This window comes from Puma concolor, chromosome C1 (assembly GCF_028749965.1).
Source record: "Puma concolor isolate L17-30 chromosome C1, mPumCon1.1.hap2, whole genome shotgun sequence".
Taxonomy (NCBI): Eukaryota; Metazoa; Chordata; class Mammalia; order Carnivora; family Felidae; genus Puma; species Puma concolor.
This window is the reverse complement of record NC_141674.1, coordinates 11,718,523-11,739,530: the sequence shown is the minus strand read 5'-3', so window position 1 is coordinate 11,739,530 and position 21,008 is coordinate 11,718,523. Positions and strand designations below refer to the sequence as shown.

The 21,008-nt window shown below is 59.2% G+C and overlaps 1 protein-coding gene across 2 annotated transcripts; it reads left to right on the top strand.

Annotated features, from left to right (window-relative positions):
• Positions 1 to 940: 940 nt before the first annotated feature.
• On the top strand, positions 941 to 20,552 carry FAM131C (family with sequence similarity 131 member C). 2 transcript variants are annotated; one of them, XM_086715783.1, is made up of 7 exons: positions 941 to 1,060; positions 14,604 to 14,719; positions 15,739 to 15,774; positions 16,034 to 16,127; positions 18,266 to 18,448; positions 18,720 to 18,830; positions 19,639 to 20,552. In XM_086715783.1, exons 2-7 carry the CDS (start codon positions 14,636 to 14,638, stop codon positions 19,920 to 19,922), a joined length of 792 nt encoding a protein of 263 aa, XP_086571909.1. In that variant the 5' UTR covers positions 941 to 1,060; positions 14,604 to 14,635; the 3' UTR covers positions 19,923 to 20,552. The 2 variants fall into 2 exon arrangements, with proteins under 2 accessions (XP_086571909.1, XP_086571908.1); XM_086715782.1 differs by lacking the exon at positions 941 to 1,060 and adding an exon at positions 1,417 to 1,685.
• Positions 20,553 to 21,008: the final 456 nt, after the last annotated feature.

Sequence of the window (21,008 nt, the reverse complement as noted above, 5' to 3'; positions counted from 1 at the left end):
CTAAGGCTGGCACATCTCTCTCGTTCACACCAGCACATAGTAGGCACTTCACGCACATTCACTGAATGAAGATGCCTCAGGCTTCCCGTGGGCGTAGAGAAACTTGGTGAGGCAAGAACGCACCACACCTGTGTTCACCGTCACTGTTACTCATTTTTAGCCCTAAGTACCTACTATGTGCCAGTCATTTGCCTACATTTCTCATTCATCCTTACAACAATCCTGTGAGGTGAGATTTTTTTTTACCCCCAATTAACAGATAAGAAAACTGAGGCTCAGGGAGGTGAGGCAACTTGCCCAAGGTCACACAACTTCGTGTGAACTGAGCCAGCATTCACACCAGGTCTGCTGACGCCCATGGTTAGAGGCACTCTCCATCCACACCCTACTTCAGACAGGGCACCAGGCCTGGGGCTGGGGGGGGGGGGTGGGGGAGACAAAAAGGTCAGCACCCTCCCCCACCCCCCTGGCAGTCCCGCCAGGCCCAGACCCTGCCCTGCCAGAGGCCTCCAGCTCCAGCCCACGCTCATGCCTCAAACCTTATTCATGCCTCTCAACCCTGCACGGCCATCGCCAGGTTTTGGAAGGCAGCCAGCGAAGCTGGCTTCCTCGCCTGAAAAAGGTGCCCAGGTAGGTGTAGGTGTGAAGATGGGGTGAGATACGAGTGCAAGTCAGTGCTTCAGGCACTGCAGTGCTTGTGCAAGGGAAGGTTCGCTCAGGAGCTGGGTGTGTGAGGGTGTAAGACGTGTGCAAACGCAGATGGCTGCATGTGTGTGCTAGTGTATGCGAGCTCGTGTCCATGAGTGGGTACGGATGCGTGGGACACGCGTGAGCGAGCCGCGGTTGCCCCATGAGAAGGGACCCAGGGCTGAGAAGAAGCCCCGCCCAGCCTCTGTGCGGCCAGTGGGCCCGGAGGAGGAGCTGACCCTCAAAGTCGCCTCACAGCCTAAGGGACCTCAGGCAAGCCTTCGGTGAGCCTCAGTTTCTTCCCCTGTTCAATGGGCGGAGTGGAACTGGTGTTACTGCGCTGCGCCAGGCGTCTGGTCCCGATTAAGTTAAGGTGTGTGCTTTGTGCCCCAAATCCTGGAATCTCCGCGTCCCCGCTGCCGGTCCCCTTCCCTGACCTTCAGCCCCCGTCACCAGGTGGCGACGGGTGAGGGTCAGAGGTTCCATCCCCTCTCCCCGGCTCCCCGCCGCTCGCCGTGGCTCCCTCCCTCCCTCCGGCCCGGGTCGCCCCGCACCCCCGCCGCCACACCCGCGCCGGGCACCCCCAACCCGCCCCGCCCCGCCCCCGTCCCGCCGACCCCGCCCCGCCGACCCCGCCCCCCAGCCGGGGCTGCGGCCACAGGTGCGCGCGGCGGGCGGCGCCGGGCGCTGGGGAAGGGGCGGGGCGCCCTGCGCGCGGCTCTGCGCTCGCGGGCTCGGGGCGCGCGGTCCCCCGGGTCCCCCCGCCCGCCGTGCTGCCCGCGGCTGGCAGGAGCGGGCGCGGCGCGGGAGGCGGCGGCGGGCACGACCCGGCGGGAGCGACGGGGAGCCGAGCGGAGCCCCAGCCCCTTCCCGCCCGCTGCGCCGGCGCCGCGCGTGAGCCCCGGGCCCGCGGAGAGATGAGCGCCCGGCGGCCCGACGCACCCGAGGCGCAGCGGCCCGGCCCCGCGGCCCCGTGATGGGCTCCTGCGTGTCGCGAGGTGAGGGGGCTGCCGGCCCGGGTGGGGGGTCGGGGGCCCGGGGCCCCCAGCCGAGGACGCTCGCACGTCCGCTCGCCGGCCCCCGGGAACCTGGGGGGTGGGAGCGGGGGTGGGGGGCGACCCGGCCTTCGCGACCGGTACCACCCCACGCCACCCCACCGAGCCCCAGGGGACGCGGTGCCCCGGGAGGACGGGGGAGGGGGGGCAGCGCATCCCCAGCCCGGCTTGGAACCACACCCAGGCAGGTGGCTCGGAGCGGGGTCGCTTCCAAGCCGGCAGCCACACACCCCCTGCCGTGTGCTCTGAGGGGAGGGAGGCTCCTGGTTGCTCCTGGCTTCTCTGGAGAGGCGGTGGGGACACCAGGGGAGCAGGCCGACTCTCCTTCCCACACTCCCCCAAGGCACAGGCCTTCCTTGCCCGACGCGGGCACTTCTGTCCCCTCACCCCAGGCCCCTGTCTTCAGGGTCCCGGAACCCCACGGACAGCAATGGGTTAATGGACATGCACAGGTTATAAAGAAGGTATCCCTCCCCCCACCCTCATCCCTAACGCCTGGTCCCCACCCCCATTCGTGGTCAGGGGACTGGAAGGGACAGAGACAGCTGATGTTCCCAGGAACCCCTGGGCCTTTCTTTCTGCCTCTGAGCTTTCGGCCCTGGCCCCCTCTGCTCTCCTGCACTTCCCAAGGTAGTACCCCAGGAGTGGGAGTGAACTGCCCGGAGGGGGTGGCGGTGGAGTCCTGCACAGAGCAGGGGGGCTGGAGATGGGGGAGGGGGGGCTAGGGGGGTGGAAGTGACTGAGGCCTTGGCCCCAGCTCTGCAGACTGAGGCCAAACCCACTGACCCCAACCACACAGCCAATAGCTTACTTTCAGGGGTTGAGGGATGAACAGGCACTGGGGAGGGGCCGCACAGGCCCTGGAGGGGGTCTTGTCCTGGGGGGGGGGTGCTGAGGAAGGAGCGCAGCACCCCTCCCCCATCCTCTGGCCTCTAAGGAGCTCATCAGTCCAAGTGGGACATTCAGGCTAGTAGCTTGGGGTGTCTCAGGAGGGTGTCAGGGCTGGGATCGTGGGTGGGAGTGAGGTTGTGTGAGGTTCACAAACTTATTCATTCATTACGCTGATGTCAGCGCAACACCTACTGTGTGCGTGCTGGGTGGGCGTCTAGCGGAGATGGGTCCGGTACAGCGTCTGCCCTTGTGAGGCCTAAAGCTGGCCAGAGGGGAAGGTAGCTTCAAGGGTTCCGGGAGAGTATTTAAGATCCTTGAGGACTGACAACCTCTCAGTGTGTTTCCAGAAACCAGAAGGCTCTGGGCAGGCTCTGGGTGTGGGGCAGCTGGGATCTAGTGTTTCCTTGGTGACTGTGTCCCTTCCGCATCAATTGGCCATCCCGCGCCAGGGACCCGAGTGGACCTGTCTGTGAGCTGGAAGGCTGCAGACCCACTGAACACAGCACAGGGGCCAGAGAGGAAGAGATTCCTGCCAAGGTCCTCTGACCCCCCAACCAGGGGCTGGCACCCTCTGCCGTGCCTGTCTGAGGTCACACAGGCACCCTTCCTTCTGCGGCTTGGGCTCCCCAGTGCCCCCGCCAGATCAGTTGTGTGTTCTAACCTTGTCTGCTTCCTGGGGCTTACAGCCCCAACATGCATGGGGCCAGTTGGATGAAGGTCCGAGACCACTTGAGCAGAGGACAGCTGTGGTCCCAGGGACCGAAGCACTAAGTGGAGGCCACCCAGCCTCTAATTGTCACTGTCAGAGTGCTTACAGCTTACCAGGTATTGGTTGGAGCATTTTAGGCACAAGTAGCTAATTTGGGGTAGGTACTATCGCAGAACCCATTTTACAAATGGGGAAACTGCTCAGAGCGGGAGTTGAGTGACCTGAAAATAGCTGACCCTGTGCCCTTCGCCTCCTGCACCACACCCCCAACCCGTAGCCCGGGGGGCCTGGCCTGCTCCTCTCCAGCTACAGGCTTCCATGAGCTTCCGAGTGTTGTTCTCGGAACACCCAGTGCCAATAACAACCACTGTCTCCGAGCACTTCGCTGTGCCTGCTACGTAGCCCTGAAGCCAGGCCAGGGATCGCGAGCCTCATGCTATGCCCATACTCAGCCCAGAGCCTGCACCCAGGTGGGGCCGCCCTAGCCAAACCCGAGCCCCGGGTACAGGCCACACCTGGCAGAGCCTCCCCATAGCAGCATGGGGCAGCACGTCCCTTCTCTGTGCCAGGCCTGAGAGGTCAGGAGTGCAGACTCTGGAGCTGGCCAGCCTAGGTGCCCATCCACACCATTCACTAGCTCTGTGACCTCAGCAAGTTACTTAACCTTGGATGTGTGTCTCAGTGCTCTCATCTCTAAAATGGGACTAATACCAGTATTGATGTCCTAGGGTTGCTGGGCAGGGATCAAATGACTTAATTCCTGTAGAGCACTCAGACCCGTGCCTGGCCGGAAGTAAGCACTCATAAGTGTTACTATTTGTTTCACTTGAAATGTTTTGTTATCACCGAGATAACAAAGAGACCCTCTTGTCTGGGAAAGGGGAGGCCTCGGAGGCTTCCAGCCCCGTCCTGCCCTCACGACTGCCCTGTGGCAGGCATTTGAGGTACTGAGGACTTGGGGAAAGTCATGGGGACCAGAGTAAGGCAACAAATGCTATTTCCAGGAGCTACTTTGTATTCATCATCTACTAAGCTACCATTTATCAAGGGCTTAGCCTCACCCCGGCTGAGCCTTTACTCCTCTGACCTAGTTTGTCCTCATTCAACCCTGGGAGGGGAGACACGGGGCTCAGAGACAGGAAGAGTCTTACCTGAGGTCACACAGCCAGGACACTGAGAGGCAGGATTTGAATCCAGGTCCGTGGTAGCCCAGCGCCTGAGGAGGGACCCCTTGCCCTTTGCTTTCTGATGTGCCCTACGTGAGAGAGGTACCCAGTGCATGGCCAGTGCTTAAAAAAAAACAACTCTCTGGAATAACTCACGTGGTTGGGGCTTTGCTGCCACCACTGGTGACAAAGTGTATGGAGCAGGGGGAGTTAATATCTACCTCCCTCTCTCCCGGCTGCAGGTTCTCTCAGGGCCGCCCCATGCCCCTGGCACCCCTCCGCCTGCCCCTCCTGCCCCAGCCGTATCCTCCAACCAGCCCATCAGCCTCCTGGCCTCACCCTGGGGCTCTCAGTGCCCTGGGCCCTGGGGTGAGGGCAGAAGTTGGAGACTGAAGCCTTTCTTCTGGAAGGTCAGACATCTATGATGTCTGGGAGAAGGCTCCAGCTCTGAAGGGGCCGGCCAGAGCCACCCACAGTGCCCAGGGCCCACTGACCACGCCCCCGTCCCAGCCCCTCAGCTCTTTCTCACCCCGGCCCTTGCAGAGCCAGTGAGCAGTCCGACAAGGGCACTGGGGGAGACTGAGGAAGGAGTAGATCGGGCCTTGTTAGGAGCTCACTGTCTGAGGAAAGAAACACAACCTTGCCCGTGGAGTAGTCTAGGTGGGGAGGCAGGGCATGGACACACACACATACACACACACACACATGCAGAAAAACTGCTTGAGGAGATCACCACTGGTTAGTGGTTTGAGCACAGTCTCTGGAATTTCAGACTGATTTAGGTTTGAACCCCCATCTCTGTTCTTATTAGCTGGTGACTTTGCAGAAGTGATTTAACTTCCCTGAGCCTCAGTTTCCCTGTCTGTAAAGTGGGCATAATAGTATCTACTTTGCAGGATTTTAGTGAGGGTTAAACAAGAGATAATGGATGAAAAGGCCTAGGACGGTCAAGGCTAGGCCCTGAAAAATAGTAGGTGTTCAATAAATAATGGCAGCAAATCACTGCAGGCCAGACTTTGCTCATTAGGGCTAATACAGCCGAGGCCAATCTAGGCAGGCTGCCTGGAGGAGGTGAGGCTAGCACAAGATGAGCTCTAGGATAGCTCATCAAAGAGACTGAGCCAGGAGTGCCTGGGTGGCGCAGTCGGTTAAGCGTCCGACTTCAGCCAGGTCACGATCTCACGGTCCGTGAGTTCGAGCCCCGCGTCGGGCTCTGGGCTGATGGCTCGGAGCCTGGAGCCTGTTTCCGATTCTGTGTCTCCCTCTCTCTCTGCCCCTCCCCCGTTCATGCTCTGTCTCTCTCTGTCCCAAAAATAAATAAAAAACGTTGAAAAAAAAATTAAAAACAAAAGAGACTGAGCCACAGGATGGCTAAGGAAATGGAAAGGAGTTGAGGTGTGTGGGAGGTCCGCCCCCCCCCCCCCCCGCCCACCCCAGTGCAACTTGGCCCACTGGGTTTCTCCCCAAAGACAGGCAGTCCTAGAGAAGGGCCCGTTGTCTCCCTCCCATCCTCGGTTGGGGGATGGAAACGGACCCCCTTGCTCTGCATCAACTCACTGATGAAGTTACCGCTGTGGTCCTGGTGACCTATAAACAAACGTCCTGGGGAGCAGAAGGGCACTTTGTCCACTCGAGGCCAGGCCTCTGCCAAGCTCAGAGCGACAGCCTGCTGTCATGGCAGTGACTCACCAGGTAGAGAGGCCAAGGGCTCACTCCCAGTGGCCTCCCTCTGCACAGTCCCCACGGTAAGCTCCAGCCCTAGGGGCGGGGCCAGAGGTCACCGGTGGTGACCGCGATCTGTCCACCCGCTCCAGAAAGAGGATCTCAGGTCTGAGAGGGGAGAGGGACAGAGCAGCCACCGTTTCCGGAGTGTTTGATGTGACGGGTGCTTCATCCTCGGCAACCCTTTCCTGAGGATGTGGGGACTCTCGTCTCACAGGTGAGAGCCCACAGCTCACAGGGGCTGTGACGCATCTGGGATTGGACCCGGGGCAGGGACTGTAAAAGTGTTCTCCTCAGAGACTCAGACAGGGCCTGGGCCTCAGCCGGCCAGCAGCACGCACCCGGGGAGCCCCTGGCTGGAGGACTGCACTGTGCGCTCAGCCACAGAGGTCCTGAGAAGCTTAGAGCCCAAGCTTGGCGGCTATGGGGGGGGCGGGGCATGGTGAGGACCTTTGCACCCCGGCTGCGTATCAATTACTATGTGCTTGCTTGCTTGCTTGCTTTTTAAGTTTATTTTTATTTATTTTGAGAGAGAGAGCAAATGGGGCTGGGGCAGACAGAGAGGGAGACAGAATCCCAAGCAGGCTCCATGCTGTCAGTGCAGAGCCCGATGCGGGGCTCGAACCCACGAACCGTGAGATCATGACCTGAGCCGAAACCAAGTTGGGCCCTTAACAGACTGACCCACCCAGGCGCCCCTCCTGTGTGCTTTCAAGAGGAAGTTTACCCTCTCTGGGCTGCTGGGAAAGAACGGGGTTACCTTGGGCCCTCCCTGCCCTCCTGGGGTGCAGAGCCCTGGGAGACACTCCAGGGGCAGATGGCAGCCACAATGACTAATGGGCTGGGACGGGAGCACCAAAGAACAGTAAAGGGGCTAGATGGCTCCGAGGCACGTGTGAGAGGGAGCTGAGCTGCAGACTCACCCAAGGAGCGAGCAGAGAAAACCAGGGTGGGAGCTTTGCAGCAAGAGGGGCTTAGGTTAGACATCAGGAGGAACTGTCTGCAGAAGATTGAGGAGCTGGTGTGAGAAGGCAGGAAGCATCCCTGGTAGGCAGGAGAGAGCTCTGGCTGAAGGCACAGGGACAGAGGACACGTCTGGATGACACCCCTCTCCTTGCAGGATCAAGATGGCCCCTTCCAAGTTGCTAGGGCAACCAGAGGCTTGTCACTGCTGTGGCCAGGGGAGGTGGGGGAGGGGGCAGGTCTCCAAAGGGGCCTCAGGCCTTGAGGTCAAAGGAGTAGGGTGTGGACCAGGAGAGGAAGGAGGACCCCACCACTGCCTCGGAGAAGGAGACGCCCACAGGAGCGGTGGCCAGGGGTCCCCCCAGGCTGTCCCCAGCCCCCACCCCACATGAAACACTGTGTTTTTCCAGTTGCTGGTGGTGACGAGGCTGCCGGTCCCAGCTGGGCGAAGAGCAGCCTGTGACTTCACCCTGGGCTGCTCCATTACCTGACGTCTCCATGGCAACCAGCCTGTGACATCACGGGGCCAAAGTCCTCAGGGGGAGAAGGCAGCTTTGGAGGAGGCTCCCAGACGCCAACTGAGGCAGGGGGCAGGAGAGCCGGAGAGGGGCTGAGAGCCAGCAGCCCTCCAAGTCCACCTTGACCAATGACCTTGCTCAAGCCATGTCTGCTCCAGGCCTTTGACACGGCCTAGCAGCTTCCGCAGTGCTCAGCTCCCCTTACTCTCCAGTCTGCAGACCACACAGTTTTAAAACAGCTTCAGGGACGACCAGGGACCCCTAGAAATATTCCGGCACCTCTCAAAGTTCCCCGGGACAGCCTGCAGCCAGCACAACTCTGCCTGCACCCCGGCAGGCCCCTGCTTATGCACTCTGGAATCTTAGGAATGGCCACTCTCAGACGTTTTTGACTGGAACCCGTAGCAATAAATATATTTTGCATCACGATCTAGCACACACATAGAAAATTCTTACCACAGGTGCGTAGGCACACTTGTGTGAGCACATGCGTGTCTGTGCAATTTAAAGTTTCATGGGGCGCCTAGGTGACTTGGTTAAGCGTCCGACTTCAGCTCAGGTCATGATATCGCGGTTTGTGAGTTCGAGCCCCACATCGGGCTCTGTGCTGACAGCTCAGAGCCTGGAGCCTGCTTCAGATTCTGTGTCTCCCTCTCTCTCTGCCCCTCCCCTGCTCACACTCTGTCTCACTCTCCTTCAAAAATAAATAAGTGTTAAAAAAATAATAATAAACTGAAGTTTCATGAAACAATACTCAACCTGACTCCTCTGTAGGTTCTGGTATTTTCTGTTTTATTTTATCACTTTTTTAACAGACTCTTTTTTTTAAGTTTATTTTTTGGGGGGGTGGGGAATGTGTGTGAGCAGGGGAGGGGCAGACAGAGAGGGAGAGAGAGAGAATCCTAAGCAGGCTCCATGCTGTCAGTGCTGAGTGAGACGCGGGGCTCGATCTCACAAACCATGAGATCATGACCTGAGCTGAAGTCAAGAGTTCGATGCTTAACTGCCTAAGCCACCCAGGCATCCGTATTTTATTCTATTTTTTAATTTTTAAATGTTTGTTTACTTTTTGAGAGAGAGAGAGCAGGTGCACACACAAGCAGAGGCGGGGCAGAGAGAGAGAGAGAGAGGGAGACACAGAATCCGAAGCAGGCTCCAGGCTCCCAGCTGTCAGCACAGAGCCCGATGTGGGGCTCGAACCCATGAACTGTGAGGTCATGACCTGAGCTGAAGTCGGATGCTTAACTGACTGAGCCACCAGGTGCCCCTATTTTATTTTATTCTTTAAAAATATGACCTAGTAAGCGGCTTGCATGACCCACTGAAGGATGTGCCCCTGCTTGAACGCCACCTTGGAGGGACCTGGAACACGGTCTTTGTACACATGGAGACTCTGAAACCCAGAGAGGGGCAGTCCCAGCTCAGGGACATGCAGCCGGGACTCGGGATAAAGAGCAGGATGCGTGGAATGTTCCCGTGTGCAAGCACACGGCTCGGCCCACACTCCTCTTGGCTCCTGGGTGATTGAGCTCTGAGTTCAGGGCGTGGGAATGTCAGTCCTGACTCTGCCTTCTTTTTCTCCAGTCCTGCTTCAGACAGGCTCATTCAGACCTCCCTCAGCTGCCCGCCTGCAACCGCCTCTGGGCCAGTCTCAGGGGATCCTGAGTCCCGTCCAGGGTGGATGGAGACTTTCACCTCACACCCTATTTGGTGTTCCCTTTGGCCGTCCAGTCAGGACTGGCCGCACCTGAGGGCCACAGCCTGCTTTTCCCTCTGTGGGCCTCCCTCCTCTCTCTGGGTCCCATTGCCCTCTGACATGTTGGGGTCTGGCATGAGGAACTTGTAGAAGAGTGGCCAAGATATTTTTATCCATCTGGAGTTCTAGTGATCTCTGTTGGCTCAAACCGGCTCACTGTTGAGGCCAAAAAAAAAATTGTTTTTAATGTTTATTTCGAGAGAGAGAGAGAGAGAGAGAGGGGCAGGGAGAGAGGGAGACAGAGAATCCCAAGCAGGCTCTGCACTGTCAGCGCAGAGCCTGATGTGGGGCTTGAACTCGCAAACCATCAGATCATGACCTGAGCTGAAATCAAGAGTTGGACGCTTAATCAGCTGAGCCACCCAGGCACCCCTGTTGAGGCAAAGTTTAGTGAGCAATGTGCAGGCCCTGTGGCAGGTGCTGGGGCTGTGGTGGTGAATAAAGCTGACGAGGACCAGCCTGCAGACAGCTGATGGTCTACTGAAAGACTGTGAATAAGGAAAGGGACATATACTGTGTGGTGATGGGCACCATAAGATCACGGGGTAGGAAAGGACAGGTGTCATTAAACAAAATGGCTGCAGACCTCGCTGAGGTTCTAACATTTGAGCAGAGACCCGAATGCAGCGTGGGAGTGAACCTGCGGCTATGTGGGAGGAGAGAGTTCCAGCTGGAGGAACTGAGCAGCCAGTGCAAAGACCCTGAGGCAGGAATGTGCTGGGCGTGTCTGAGCCATCAGTGTGGCTGGAGTGCAAGAGGGAGAGAGGTGGACGTTGAGGTGGCAGGGGGACCACAGGTCCCAGATTAGCATGTGTGAGTTCTGCCAGGGGCCATCTGGGGGGCCTGCCCACTGCAGGGAGATCTGACCTGGTTTGACCTCTTCCATTCTCAGCCCAACTCCCTTGACCCCTAAAGTTGCCCACCTTCCAGCCTCTGAGGCCTGGGGTCCCCTTGTCCTTCATGCAGCCCTCTTAGGGGGCACCAGCAGAAGTCAAACACGGCCCCTTCCTCAGTGTCCTGTTGACCCTTGAGAGACTCGTAAGGCAGGCCGTTCCACTCCTCTTCCCGGCCCAGCTGTCTCTCCCCAGCTGTGCAGACACCCAGCCAGGGGTGGGGCGGGTGGGTAAGGATGCTGGCCTCTCTTGTGCAGGCATCCCAGATTTCTGAGAGCCCCCTCACTTCACTTGTGAAGTCAGCAGCGTCAGAAGGGTGGTGGATGGCTGGGGTAGAACAGCCTGTTTCAACCACCTTGAAGAGGGTGTTTGCTTCCCCTGCCCTTGACAGTGGCTTTCTTCCAAGTGGGGTACCCGGTACGTCTCTGTTCTGCTTTGGATCCTGGTAGGCAATACCTAGAGAACAAGAACAGTCAACTGTCCATTCTACAGATGAAGAAATGGAGGCTCCAAGAGGCAAAGTCAAGGTCCCACAGATAGTAAAGGGCAGAGTTGGGATTTGAACGGGGCGATCTGGCACCAGAGTGTCACCCAGTTGTCTCTGGACCAGCTCCTCGGGAGCAGACCCTGGAATGAGGATTTGGGTGCAGCTGGTGTATGAAGGAGATCTTCCAGAGGAAACCAGTGAAGGAATGGAGAGAGCAAGGTGGAGGAGAGGGGCCGCAAAGGCTCTGTCGCCCTGCGAGGGTGGCTGCAGCCCCATCCCGCGGGGGGGACTCTGAGCTTTTCAACCCCAAACAAAGGGTCATAAACTCGCCTCCGGTTGCCAGAGAGTGGCTCACCCGAAGGAGACATGGTTGCTGCCAGTTGGGAGCCAAGCCCATGGGGCAGGGGCTGTGAATGCGCAAAAACAGGAGGAGAAAGCGATCCAAAGGCGCAAGTGAGACCAGTGGAGCACTCATGCCGTCCTCCGGCTCCCCATCCTCCCCTCCCTGCCAACACCTCCGAAAGCCCCCTAGTCACACTTCAGCCCACGGCCCAGCCCTGCCTCTGGGAGCACCTGATACCTTCCACCTCCGCTTCCTCCAGGAAGCCCTGCTTGCTTCCATGCCATCTGCTCTTGCAGACTCTGCCTGGGCTACCTAAGCCAGAGGAGGGTGGTGGGAGCTAGCGTCCAGCACAGGGACGCTGCAGGCTGGGACCAGCGTCCTGCAGAGATCCCCCTCCCTGCCACGGCCCACACACCCCTGCTCCTCCAGTCTCCCAGACTCCACGGTTTTGTGCAAGCTGCACACCCCTCCCTCTGCCCACAACACCTTCCTCCTGGCACCCCCTCCTGGCTAGCTCCCCCATCCACGTGAGGAGTCCGTCCCATCACACCAGGAGAGGGGGTGAAGAACGGGAGCACTCGTGGGTGCTCCTGCCCCCCCCCATCAGCCTTGTGTTTGAATGAGGGGCTTTGGGACTGGTTTCCATGCAACTGGGAGCTCCCAGAGGGCAGGGATGAAGTCTTAATCCCGCCTCTGTGCCCAGGTGCTTGGATGGTACAGACATGTATTAAATGGATGCTTAGTGGGAGAAGAAATGAATGGATGCATAAATGAATGAATGAATGAATGAACCAACTAGAATGTCAGCTCCGTGAGGGCAGAAACCATCTCCGTCTTGCTTGTCATTGTTTGTCAGTGTTCCTAGTGCCCGTAACAGAGCCTGGCACGTAGCAGGTGCTCAGCTAATGCTTTGGAATGCATCAGAAAGAAATGCTTACTCAAGTGAATGTAAGGGTGTTTCCAGTTACCCTCTGGAGGTGGAGTCCTCTTCAGTTCAGCCCAAGAATTCAGTCCAGCAAACCCCGCTTCTTCAGTTCAGCCTGTCATCCCTTCAGCAACTTCTGCAAGCCTACTATGTGGTAGGCCCTGAGAATGCATCACGATGGGACTGGTCCCTGCCCTCCCACACATGCTTTTAGCAGACAGCCTGTGCTAACTGCTATAATACAGGCGGAGGTCATTCCACAGTGTCGACAGAACACCCTCTGGGTGCCAGGCCCCGTTCTCTGGTCTTTGCTATGGTCTCTGCTCTCATGGTCTCGCATTCCCAGAGGGATCGGACACTTCAAAACACAAGAACGTCAAAGAGTGCCGGCTGCTGTAAAGGAAGCTTGGCCCCGGGGCAGGGAGGGCCCCCTGAGGAGGTGACCTTGAGCCGAGACCTGAGTGACACGGTTCAGGAAGATCTGGGGATGGTGTTCCAGGTGGAGGGGATAGCAAGGACAAAGAACAAGTGGGCCATTTGGGGAGCAGCAGGGAGGCCAGAGTGGCAGAAACAGGGACCAGGCTGGCGCGCAGGGTGAGGGGCTGGCTCTCCCGTCAGGTTCAATGGAAGGAAGCCAGCGGCAGGTTTTCAGCAAAGGTGCAGTCAGACCTGTAGCATCCCTGTGCGGCCGGGTGGAGAGTGGGCTGCGTGCCAGGAGAGGAAGCAGGAGGCTGTGGCCCTCTTGTGGTCCAGGTGAGAGAGGGTGATGCTCCCTCGTGGGCAGCAGTGGTGGGGATGGAGACGGGTAAATCCGGAAGGGAGGTTGGAGAGAGAGCCAGTAGGACTTGCTGGTTGGGAGGGTTGGGGGAAGGCAGCGCGGAGAAAACTGGATTTTTGGTTGGTACAGCTGGGTGGACCATTGCATCATTTTCTAAAACTGGAGAAGTGGAGGAAGATGGGCCCGAGTTTCCTTGAGACACCTGCCGGGCACCCGTGAAGGGAGTTGGAAATTCAGTGTGGGGCTCAAGCAGAGTCAGGGCTGTGGGTGTGAATGTGGGCGGCAGCCGCTCGCTCTCCGATGAGATGCCCTGGGAGAGAGGAGGGAGATGAGGAGGGGCCGGGAGGGAGCGGAAGGGGGACCACGGAGGTGGGAGGGAAGCCCGAGATGGGCGTGGCTTGAGAGGGAGGGAGGGGCTGAGAAGCCAATGAACCGCTGGGCTTGGCCAGGTAGTCAAGGGCTTTCTCCGGAGAGGCGACCCGAAAAGGGTGGAGGAGGGGCGCCTGGGTGGCTCAGTCGGTTAAGCGGCCGACTTGGGCTCAGGTCGTGATCTCACGGTCCGTGAGTTCGAGCCCCGGGTCAAGCTCTGTGCTGACAGCTCGGAGCCTGGAGCCTGTTTCCGATTCTGTGTCTCCCTCTCTCTCTGCCCCTCCCCTGTTCATGCTCTGTCTCTCTGTCTCAAAAATAAATAAACGTTAAAAAAAAATTAAAAGAAAAGGGTGGAGGAGAAAATGGGAGTCCAGGGGGTCGAACACAACTCTAAGCATGGCCTGGAAGGGGTTGGAGGATTGGACACGGAGCTGGGGGGAGCTGGGGTCGGGACCACCACACCGGCGGCCAAGAGGGAGACAGACAGACCGGACGATCACAAGAGCAGACAGAGAGCAGAGGTCCTGGGTGGGGGGCAAGGCCAGGTCCCAGTCCCTGGTTGGGACGGCTGGTCTGGGCTCGGCTCGGATGGGGTAGGGATAGTTCTTCCTCTGTCATAGGAGGGAGAGCAGATGGTGTGGGCAAAATGCGGGTGGGGTAATGATTTGAGGTAGAAAAATGGGGCCAGGATGGAGCCTGCCGAAGGCTTCTGGATCTCAGTGAGGGACGAGGAAGAGCCAGAAGCAGGGCGTGGGGTCGGGAGTGCCAGGGTTGCTGGTTTGAGAAGGAAAGACGCCCGAGGGAGTCCGCCTGGCAGGAAGCAAACTTAGCCGTGATGGGAGACAGGTAGAAGGGTCCCCAGACGGTGTCTTGTGCGAGGCCGGTGACTTTCTCCAGCGACATGCAGGTCCAGGCGCAGAGCAGGCAGAGGGGAGACTGAACTGAACACGGTTGAGACTTGAGGGCGTCCGCGAAGGAGAGCTCAGTTCGCAGGCTGGGCCAGGGCTGGGCCGGGAGGGGAGTGAGGGCACCAGAGGCTAGTGGAAAAGAGGAGGGGAAATGGATTGGAAGTCTCCATGAGATCAAAAATTCTGGAGTGTGGGTGCTGGAATTAGGGGAAACGGAGGAACAGGCGGATGGGCGATAATTCTCATGGAGGGGATCAGGCGGGAGGAGATCTAGCCGGTCTCCTCATCTGCCATGGCCTTGGGTCTCTGTTTCCTACATGATGACAAGGGATGATAATATCGTCGTGCCCATCTCTCGGGGCTGGCTTGAACAGGCCCCATAAGGAGGAGAGTGTGCGGTTTTTCTGAGTTCCTCCTGTCATTGTATTTCCAGATCTGTTCACAAGTGCCCACAAGGACTGCCCCATGCCCCAGGGCACGGGTCCTCTGAACCCAGACTTGCCCTGCAGCCATCCCCCTGCTGTCGCTCCAGACCATGTCACTGGCAAGGTAACTGGTCACCCTTCATCCCCACCTATGCCCTGGTTCCCAGAGTGTCCCCTACAGCTCCCCACGGGGAGCTGAAACCTTTCCAATCTTCCCTTCCTGCCGCACTTGGCTACTTCCTGTGGGATCAGAGCCCCCAAGGTTTGGTACTCAGTTGAATGAAGGTCTGGGTCACCCTGGGCATCCAGGACCTGGACCTGGGTTGTTTAGAAAAGAGAGTCCTGCCTTGGAGATTTTCCCACCCAAATGAACTCAGTCTTGCAGATAACAAGTCCCCCCACCCCCACCCCCACCCCCTACCACCAGCCCACCAGCCCTTAGCAGCCTGCATTGCCCTCTGGAGGGTAGAGTGCCATTCTTTTTTTTTTCTTTTTCTTTTTCTTTAAGTTTATTTAAGTAATCTCTGCATCCAACGTGGGGCTCGAACTCACAACCCTGAGATCAAGAGCTGGGTGCTGGGTGACTGAGCCAGCCAAGCGCCCCCAAGGAGTGGCATTCTTAGTCCGGATGCATTAGGAAGAGCTTGCTGGGGGTCTCAAATCGTGCTGCATAATTTCCACCCCCACCCCAGAGGTCGTGGCTTGGACCTACCTGTTGATATAATTATTATAATATATATATTTTTAGCGTATACACATGCTAAGTGTCATGCTGGGCACTTTGCATCATGTCATTTGCCTCACGACAACCCGTGAGGTAAATGGTAGTATCACCCCTTTACAGAGGAAGAAACTGACGTTCTGGGATGTTAAGGCATTCGGCTAAGCGCTCCCAGGTGCAAAGTACAGAGTCAAAACTCGAACCCCGGTCGGACCTATGTCCTGCACTCGCTGCCTTGCTGGCAGAGCCGCCATTGCCTGCCCCCCGCCCCCCGTCTTTCCCCGCACAGCAAGGGAAACCAGGGCACGACCTCGGAATACCAGAAGGCTGACCGACACCACCGCCCCGGGCTCCAGGACCTGTGCCTTCTGCTGGCACTGTGTGCCAGGCCCTGCCTGACCCTCTTTCTCCTCTCATTTTAGGACAAACAGATGGATTTCTGTTGGGATCCTTGGCAGGTCAGTGCGTTTGCCCTTCCCCCCGGTCCAGCCAGCCGCGGCTGACACCGTTGCCCCTCACTGTGCAGTGCCCAGCCTGAACGCCCAGTCCTGCCGGCCCTGGGGGAGGGGGGCCCTGACGAGAACAGCGGGGTGGGATGGCCCTGTGGGGGTGGGCACAATCGCTCAGGGAGGATGCCTCGTGGGGATGGAAGTGGGGAGGGGGGTGCCCTCTGGCAGGTGCGGGGGGGATGTCATCTGGCCCCTCTCTTCCCCGCAGAGGTGCTTCCAGACCACCAACGGCTACCTGTCTGATTCCAGGTCCTGCTCCAGCAACTACAATGTGGCAGCTCTAGCCACCTCGTCCCTTGTGGGTAGGCCCCGACTGCCCTCTCCTGCCCTGGAGTTAGCATGTCCCCCACCCCTGGACACTAGCCGTGGGGAGGGCAGAGCTGGGCCGCAGGGGGAAGGATGCCACGCTCCGGGCCGGGTTCGGCCAGCGATGGTGACTTGGTGCTCCTGACCCACCCCCCCACCCCCCCACCCCCCGGCCGGGTTAAGTTGTTGGGGTCTCCCCGAAGCCCTGAGGAGCTGGCCCCGAGTCTTCAGATCTCTTCAGCAGATGCAGTCTGCCCGTCACCCCCCCTTGGGTCGGGTTCCCTAGAAGCAGAGCCCCGGACGAGGATTGTGCGAGTGCTTTATTGAGGGGTAGTTCTGGAGGGCAGTGTGTAGGAGTGAGGGCAGCAGGGCCAGGGGAGGGAGTCCAGCAAAGAGGGGGCCGCACGAGAAACCGTTCTCGGCCTGATACCCCCGGGGAGCTCAGGAGCACTGACGGAACCACTTCCGGTGCTGGCGGATGCTTGGATATTACTGCCCCCCCGTTGGTCCCTTGTTGCCCCTGGGAGGGCTCTCCAGCCTCCGGGGCGGCTCTGGGTGAGGCCGCTCCTCTCAGCCAAGGGCAGGCTCTGGGGAGGGCTGCAGGCGGGAGGCAGTGGCAGTGGGGAAGTGGGCGCACAGGCCAGCACGGGGTCTGCCGCGCAGGTGGCCCAGAGCACACCTTCCGGGCCGTTCTCAGCGGGCCAGCCTCTTTGCTCACGGGTCTGTCCCACGTACCTCAGGCTCACGTCTCCTTAAATCCCTCACGGCCCTCACGGCCCTCCCTCCGTTTGCCTGGATGCTTTGCCACCTGAAACCCCTTCCCTCTGCAGGGGCCCTGCGGGGGCCTCTCGAACCACCTCCTGCAAAGACCTTCACCGGTTGCCCACACATCTAGCTTGGGGAGGGGGTCTCCGCCTTCTTCCTCACCTCCGTCCTCCCCATTTTCTCAGTCTTATGGCTCTGGTTTCCTTGGTGGATACCCCGTCTTGCTTAAATATTGCTGTTCCTTGCGTCTTGGCTCTGAGACCCCAGTGACTGTGTGCTCAGCCTTGGTTCAGAGAGATGCTGAATCATTCCTGACAGCCCTTTCTGTCAACTTCCACATCCAGCCAGTCTCCTCCTGAGAACCCCTCAGGCCACCCACACCCCCCCCACCACACTGCCCAGCCCCTGTCCTGTCTCTTGCTTCCCTTCAGTGGTATCTGACAGAGCCTCATCTCCACCCTTGGCCCCTTCCCTAACTAGGATGCTCTTCCTAAACAGCAGATCTAACCTGTCACTCTCCTGCTCATTACCCTGCTGTGGCTCCCCATTGCTAGAAGGAAAATGTCAGAGTCCTTACTCTAGCCCCCGAGGGGCTCTCCAACCTCTTCCAGTCTTAGTGTTGCCTCCACGTCTCACCCCTGGTAGTCCTGGAATCATGCCAGATTCTTCCATGCCTTCCTTCTCATCTCATCTCTGAAATAGCCTCCAGTCTTGCCTTCTTCTGTCCAATGCACCTACAAACCTTCCAACCTACCTATAAAGCTCAAACCCCAGTCCACCTCTTCCAGGAAGCCTACCTGGTATACGGCACCCCACTCAGGTCTCCCCTTCAGCAGAGCTGACACTGGGCTTGGCACAGGGGATGCTCTCTCAGCACTTATTAATTAATGCATAAAGGGAGAGGACCAGGTGGATCTCGAGTGGATCTTTGGGTGGATCTTCTGGGGCAGAAGGGTCTAAACCTGGTCAAAGGGAATGAGGGGTGTGGCAGGTCTGGGGAGGAAGCACCAAGTGGAGGGGAATATTGCCTGAAAGCAGGATGCTGGTGGGGGGGGGGGCAGTGCATGGGACCTCCACATGAGTGGGGAGCATCTAAGTGAGGTGGGGGGCCTTGGGGCTTGGGGCCTGTGGGGTACAGAGTGGGCACGGGCATTGGCTGGGCAGGGGGACTTGCACAGATAGATACAGGGCTTTGTGGGTATGAGGCTGTGAGGACGCGGGGCGCTGGGTGAGTACACAGCGATGAATGATTGTAGGGCATAGGTCATTGGGTGGGCCTGAGGCACTGGGGGGCCTGGGGTAGCGGGGGTAGGGCCCTGAGCTGGGTTCTGTGTCAGAGCGGTCACCCAGCTGCCCTCCATGCCCCCAGGGGTGGTGCAGAGCATCAAGGACCACATCACGAAGCCCACGGCCATGGCGCGTGGCCGCGTGGCTCACCTCATCGAGTGGAAGGGCTGGCGTGCCCAGCGGTCAGGCTGGGAGCCATCCCCGGCTGAGGATGAGCATTACTGTTGCCTGCCAGACGAGCTGCGGGAGGCCCGCTTTGCTGCAGGTCAGAGGTTGGGGGAGGGGGAGCATGGGGACGGGACCGTAGGGTCTCTGGTCCTTAGGGGACCGAGGGTCACCACCTGGGCAGTGTCTAGGCAGGGCAAAAAAAAATGCCAGGGGGTGGACGGGGCATCAGGTGGGCGCTCTGATCACCGGGGCCTGTATGGACAGCCAGCTCACTGCAGAGTGCCAATGCGGCCTGGCCCCGAGGCCCTGCCCCCATCTTCTGCCCTGTCCCTGCTGAGCTGAGTCCCGCTGTCCTCCCCCTCCCCCAGGGGTCGCCGAACAGTTTGCCATCACAGAGGCCACACTGAGCGCCTGGTCCTCGCTGGACAATGAGGAGCTTCACCCCGAGAACAGCCCTCAGGACGTCGTCCAGCTACAGGGTACCTCCTGGGCCGTCGCTGGGGAGGGGCGGGCGGAGCAGAGCAGGGCCTGGGTGCCTGCCCTGCCACCAAATGCACTGTGACCCCGGACAACCCCCCGCCCCCGTCTCCTCAGCCTTGGTTTCTGCATCTGTCCAATGGGGCTGGGGATCCTTGCCCGGCTCACTGCCCAAGGAGAGCTCTAAGGGTAAAGGAGAGAAGAATAATAGTAACAATGCATCGTGGGGATTAAGTGATTACTGTGTTAAGTGCGTATTGTATTATCTCACTTAATCCTCACGACACCTCCACGAAATAGGTCCTGTTATTGTCTCAGGGAAACCGAGGCACCAGGAAACTTGCCCTAGGTTACACAGCTAGAGGCATCAGAGCCAGGACCTGAACCTTAATCCCTGGCACAACCAACCAGTCTTCTAGAACCCCAGGTCACCCCCAGTTACTGCTTCAGCAGGGCTTGGTCCTGGGTGAAGCCTGCATACCAGCTACTTCATGTAATCCTTCCTCTGACAGCGAGGGGAGGGAAGGGAACGGAGGCCGGGGAAGAACACTGTCCCAATTTTCAGAGTGTGGGATTCAGATTCGAGTCCAGGCAGCACAGCCTGCTTTTAACTCCTCCACTCTTTCCACCACCCCTGGAACCCCCAGGGAGAAACAGGGGCCCAGAGAGGTTCAGTGACTTGCCCAAGGTCACACAGCTCAGCAGTGACAAAACACTGGCCTTCACCTTCCCTCACACACCAGGAGAGGGTGAGGAGGGGGTCCGGGACTCCATTCCTCATGCCTCCTCCCCCTCCTGTTGGTTTTCCAGACCTAGAGAACCTCTACCTTCAGGACAGTCTTCTGAGCGGCCCCTCCCAGGATGACAGTCTTCTGGCCTTCTCTTCCCCTGGCCTCTCCCCCGATGGCTGGCCCTCACCCGATGAGCCCCCCATCACAGCTGCCGACCCCCAGCCCCCCAGCCCTGAACAGCAGCATCGGAGGCGGCTGCCTAGGGGCCCGGGGCCTGAGGGTGGGGCCCACCTGCAGGGCTCCCTCCCCTCGGTGGACAGCATCTCCCTCTCGGAGGAGGAGGACGAGGTGTTCTACAACTGAGTTGGGGGCTACATGGCTCAGAGCCTCCTCATACTGTGACCTTGCCTGGGGGGCAGCCCGGGCATATCAGGACGTCGGGGTCCGGGCTGGGCGACTCTTGACCCCTCAGGGCAGGCAGAGGGTGGGTGCAGAAGGGATGGGGGGGGGTCAGCACTCCTTGTGGACCACTCTGTGCCTCCGTGGACCTGCCCCAGCAGTGGGAGCCATAATCCCCCTTCTCCCTTCTTTACTTGGCTCAGGTGGGCACCTTCCCCCCGCAGGGTTTCTGTCATCAGTGGGCTCAAGGACTCTCAGCAGACACCAGGGCAAGCTGCCCAGAGGACCCTGCAGCTGGGCCCCCAGGCAGACGCAGAAGGGCCTAGGAAACCCACTCGGAGTGGGACCTGGGGCCCCTGCCCTGACCCCGGGGTTCAGTCCTTCCCCCCCCTCTGTGTTCGTGCCCCCCTCCCTCAGAGGTGGGACAGCCTCTCTGGTAGCTAAGTGTCTGTTCCTCAGCTCCCTTCTTGAGAATCTCTGTCTCTGGAGGGTCTGTTCATCCTTCACTCTCTGAACCTGCTCCCTGGTGCCCCTACCCCCTTCCCTGCACCCTGGAAGGTTCTCTGCAGACATTAAAGTGGTGGATTCACCCAATGAACTTGGCCTGGTCTCTGGGGGAAGGTGTGTCCTTGGGCCCCTGGGATAAGGGGGTTTTAGAGGGACTCTGGGGGGGGCCCTATGCCCTGCCCCTCCCCCCCCCCAACAGGTGGTTCACCCACTGCCAGCCAGCCTGGAGAGGCCCCACGGGAGATGCCCAAGATTCTGCGGAGCACACAGGAGCCACACCCAGGGACGCTGCTTCATCAGCCCAGGCTCAGCCAAGGAGGAAGCTGGGGCTGGGGTGAGAGTAGCTGGACCACAGGGTTCTTCTTATTCGTGAGGACAAGCGTCATAAGACCTGGTGAGGGACCTGCTCTCCTGCTTATTTAGGAGCAGTGGGAGGCCAGGAACCCAGGCCTGCGATGCCCACAGGTGGCCACCAGGGGGCCCCCCAAGAGCTCGCTCAGGGCCCGCACAGGTACGTCAACGCCCTTGGAGCTGAGGTGAGGG

Coding starts and splice junctions, on each gene's coding strand:
- FAM131C (XM_086715782.1), top strand. CDS start 1,664: ATGGGCTCCTGCGTGTCGCGAG. Junction 1,686..14,603: donor GGGCTCCTGCGTGTCGCGAG/GTGAGGGGGCTG, acceptor TTGTATTTCCAG/ATCTGTTCACAAGTGCCCAC. Junction 15,775..16,033: donor TCTGTTGGGATCCTTGGCAG/GTCAGTGCGTTT, acceptor TCTTCCCCGCAG/AGGTGCTTCCAGACCACCAA.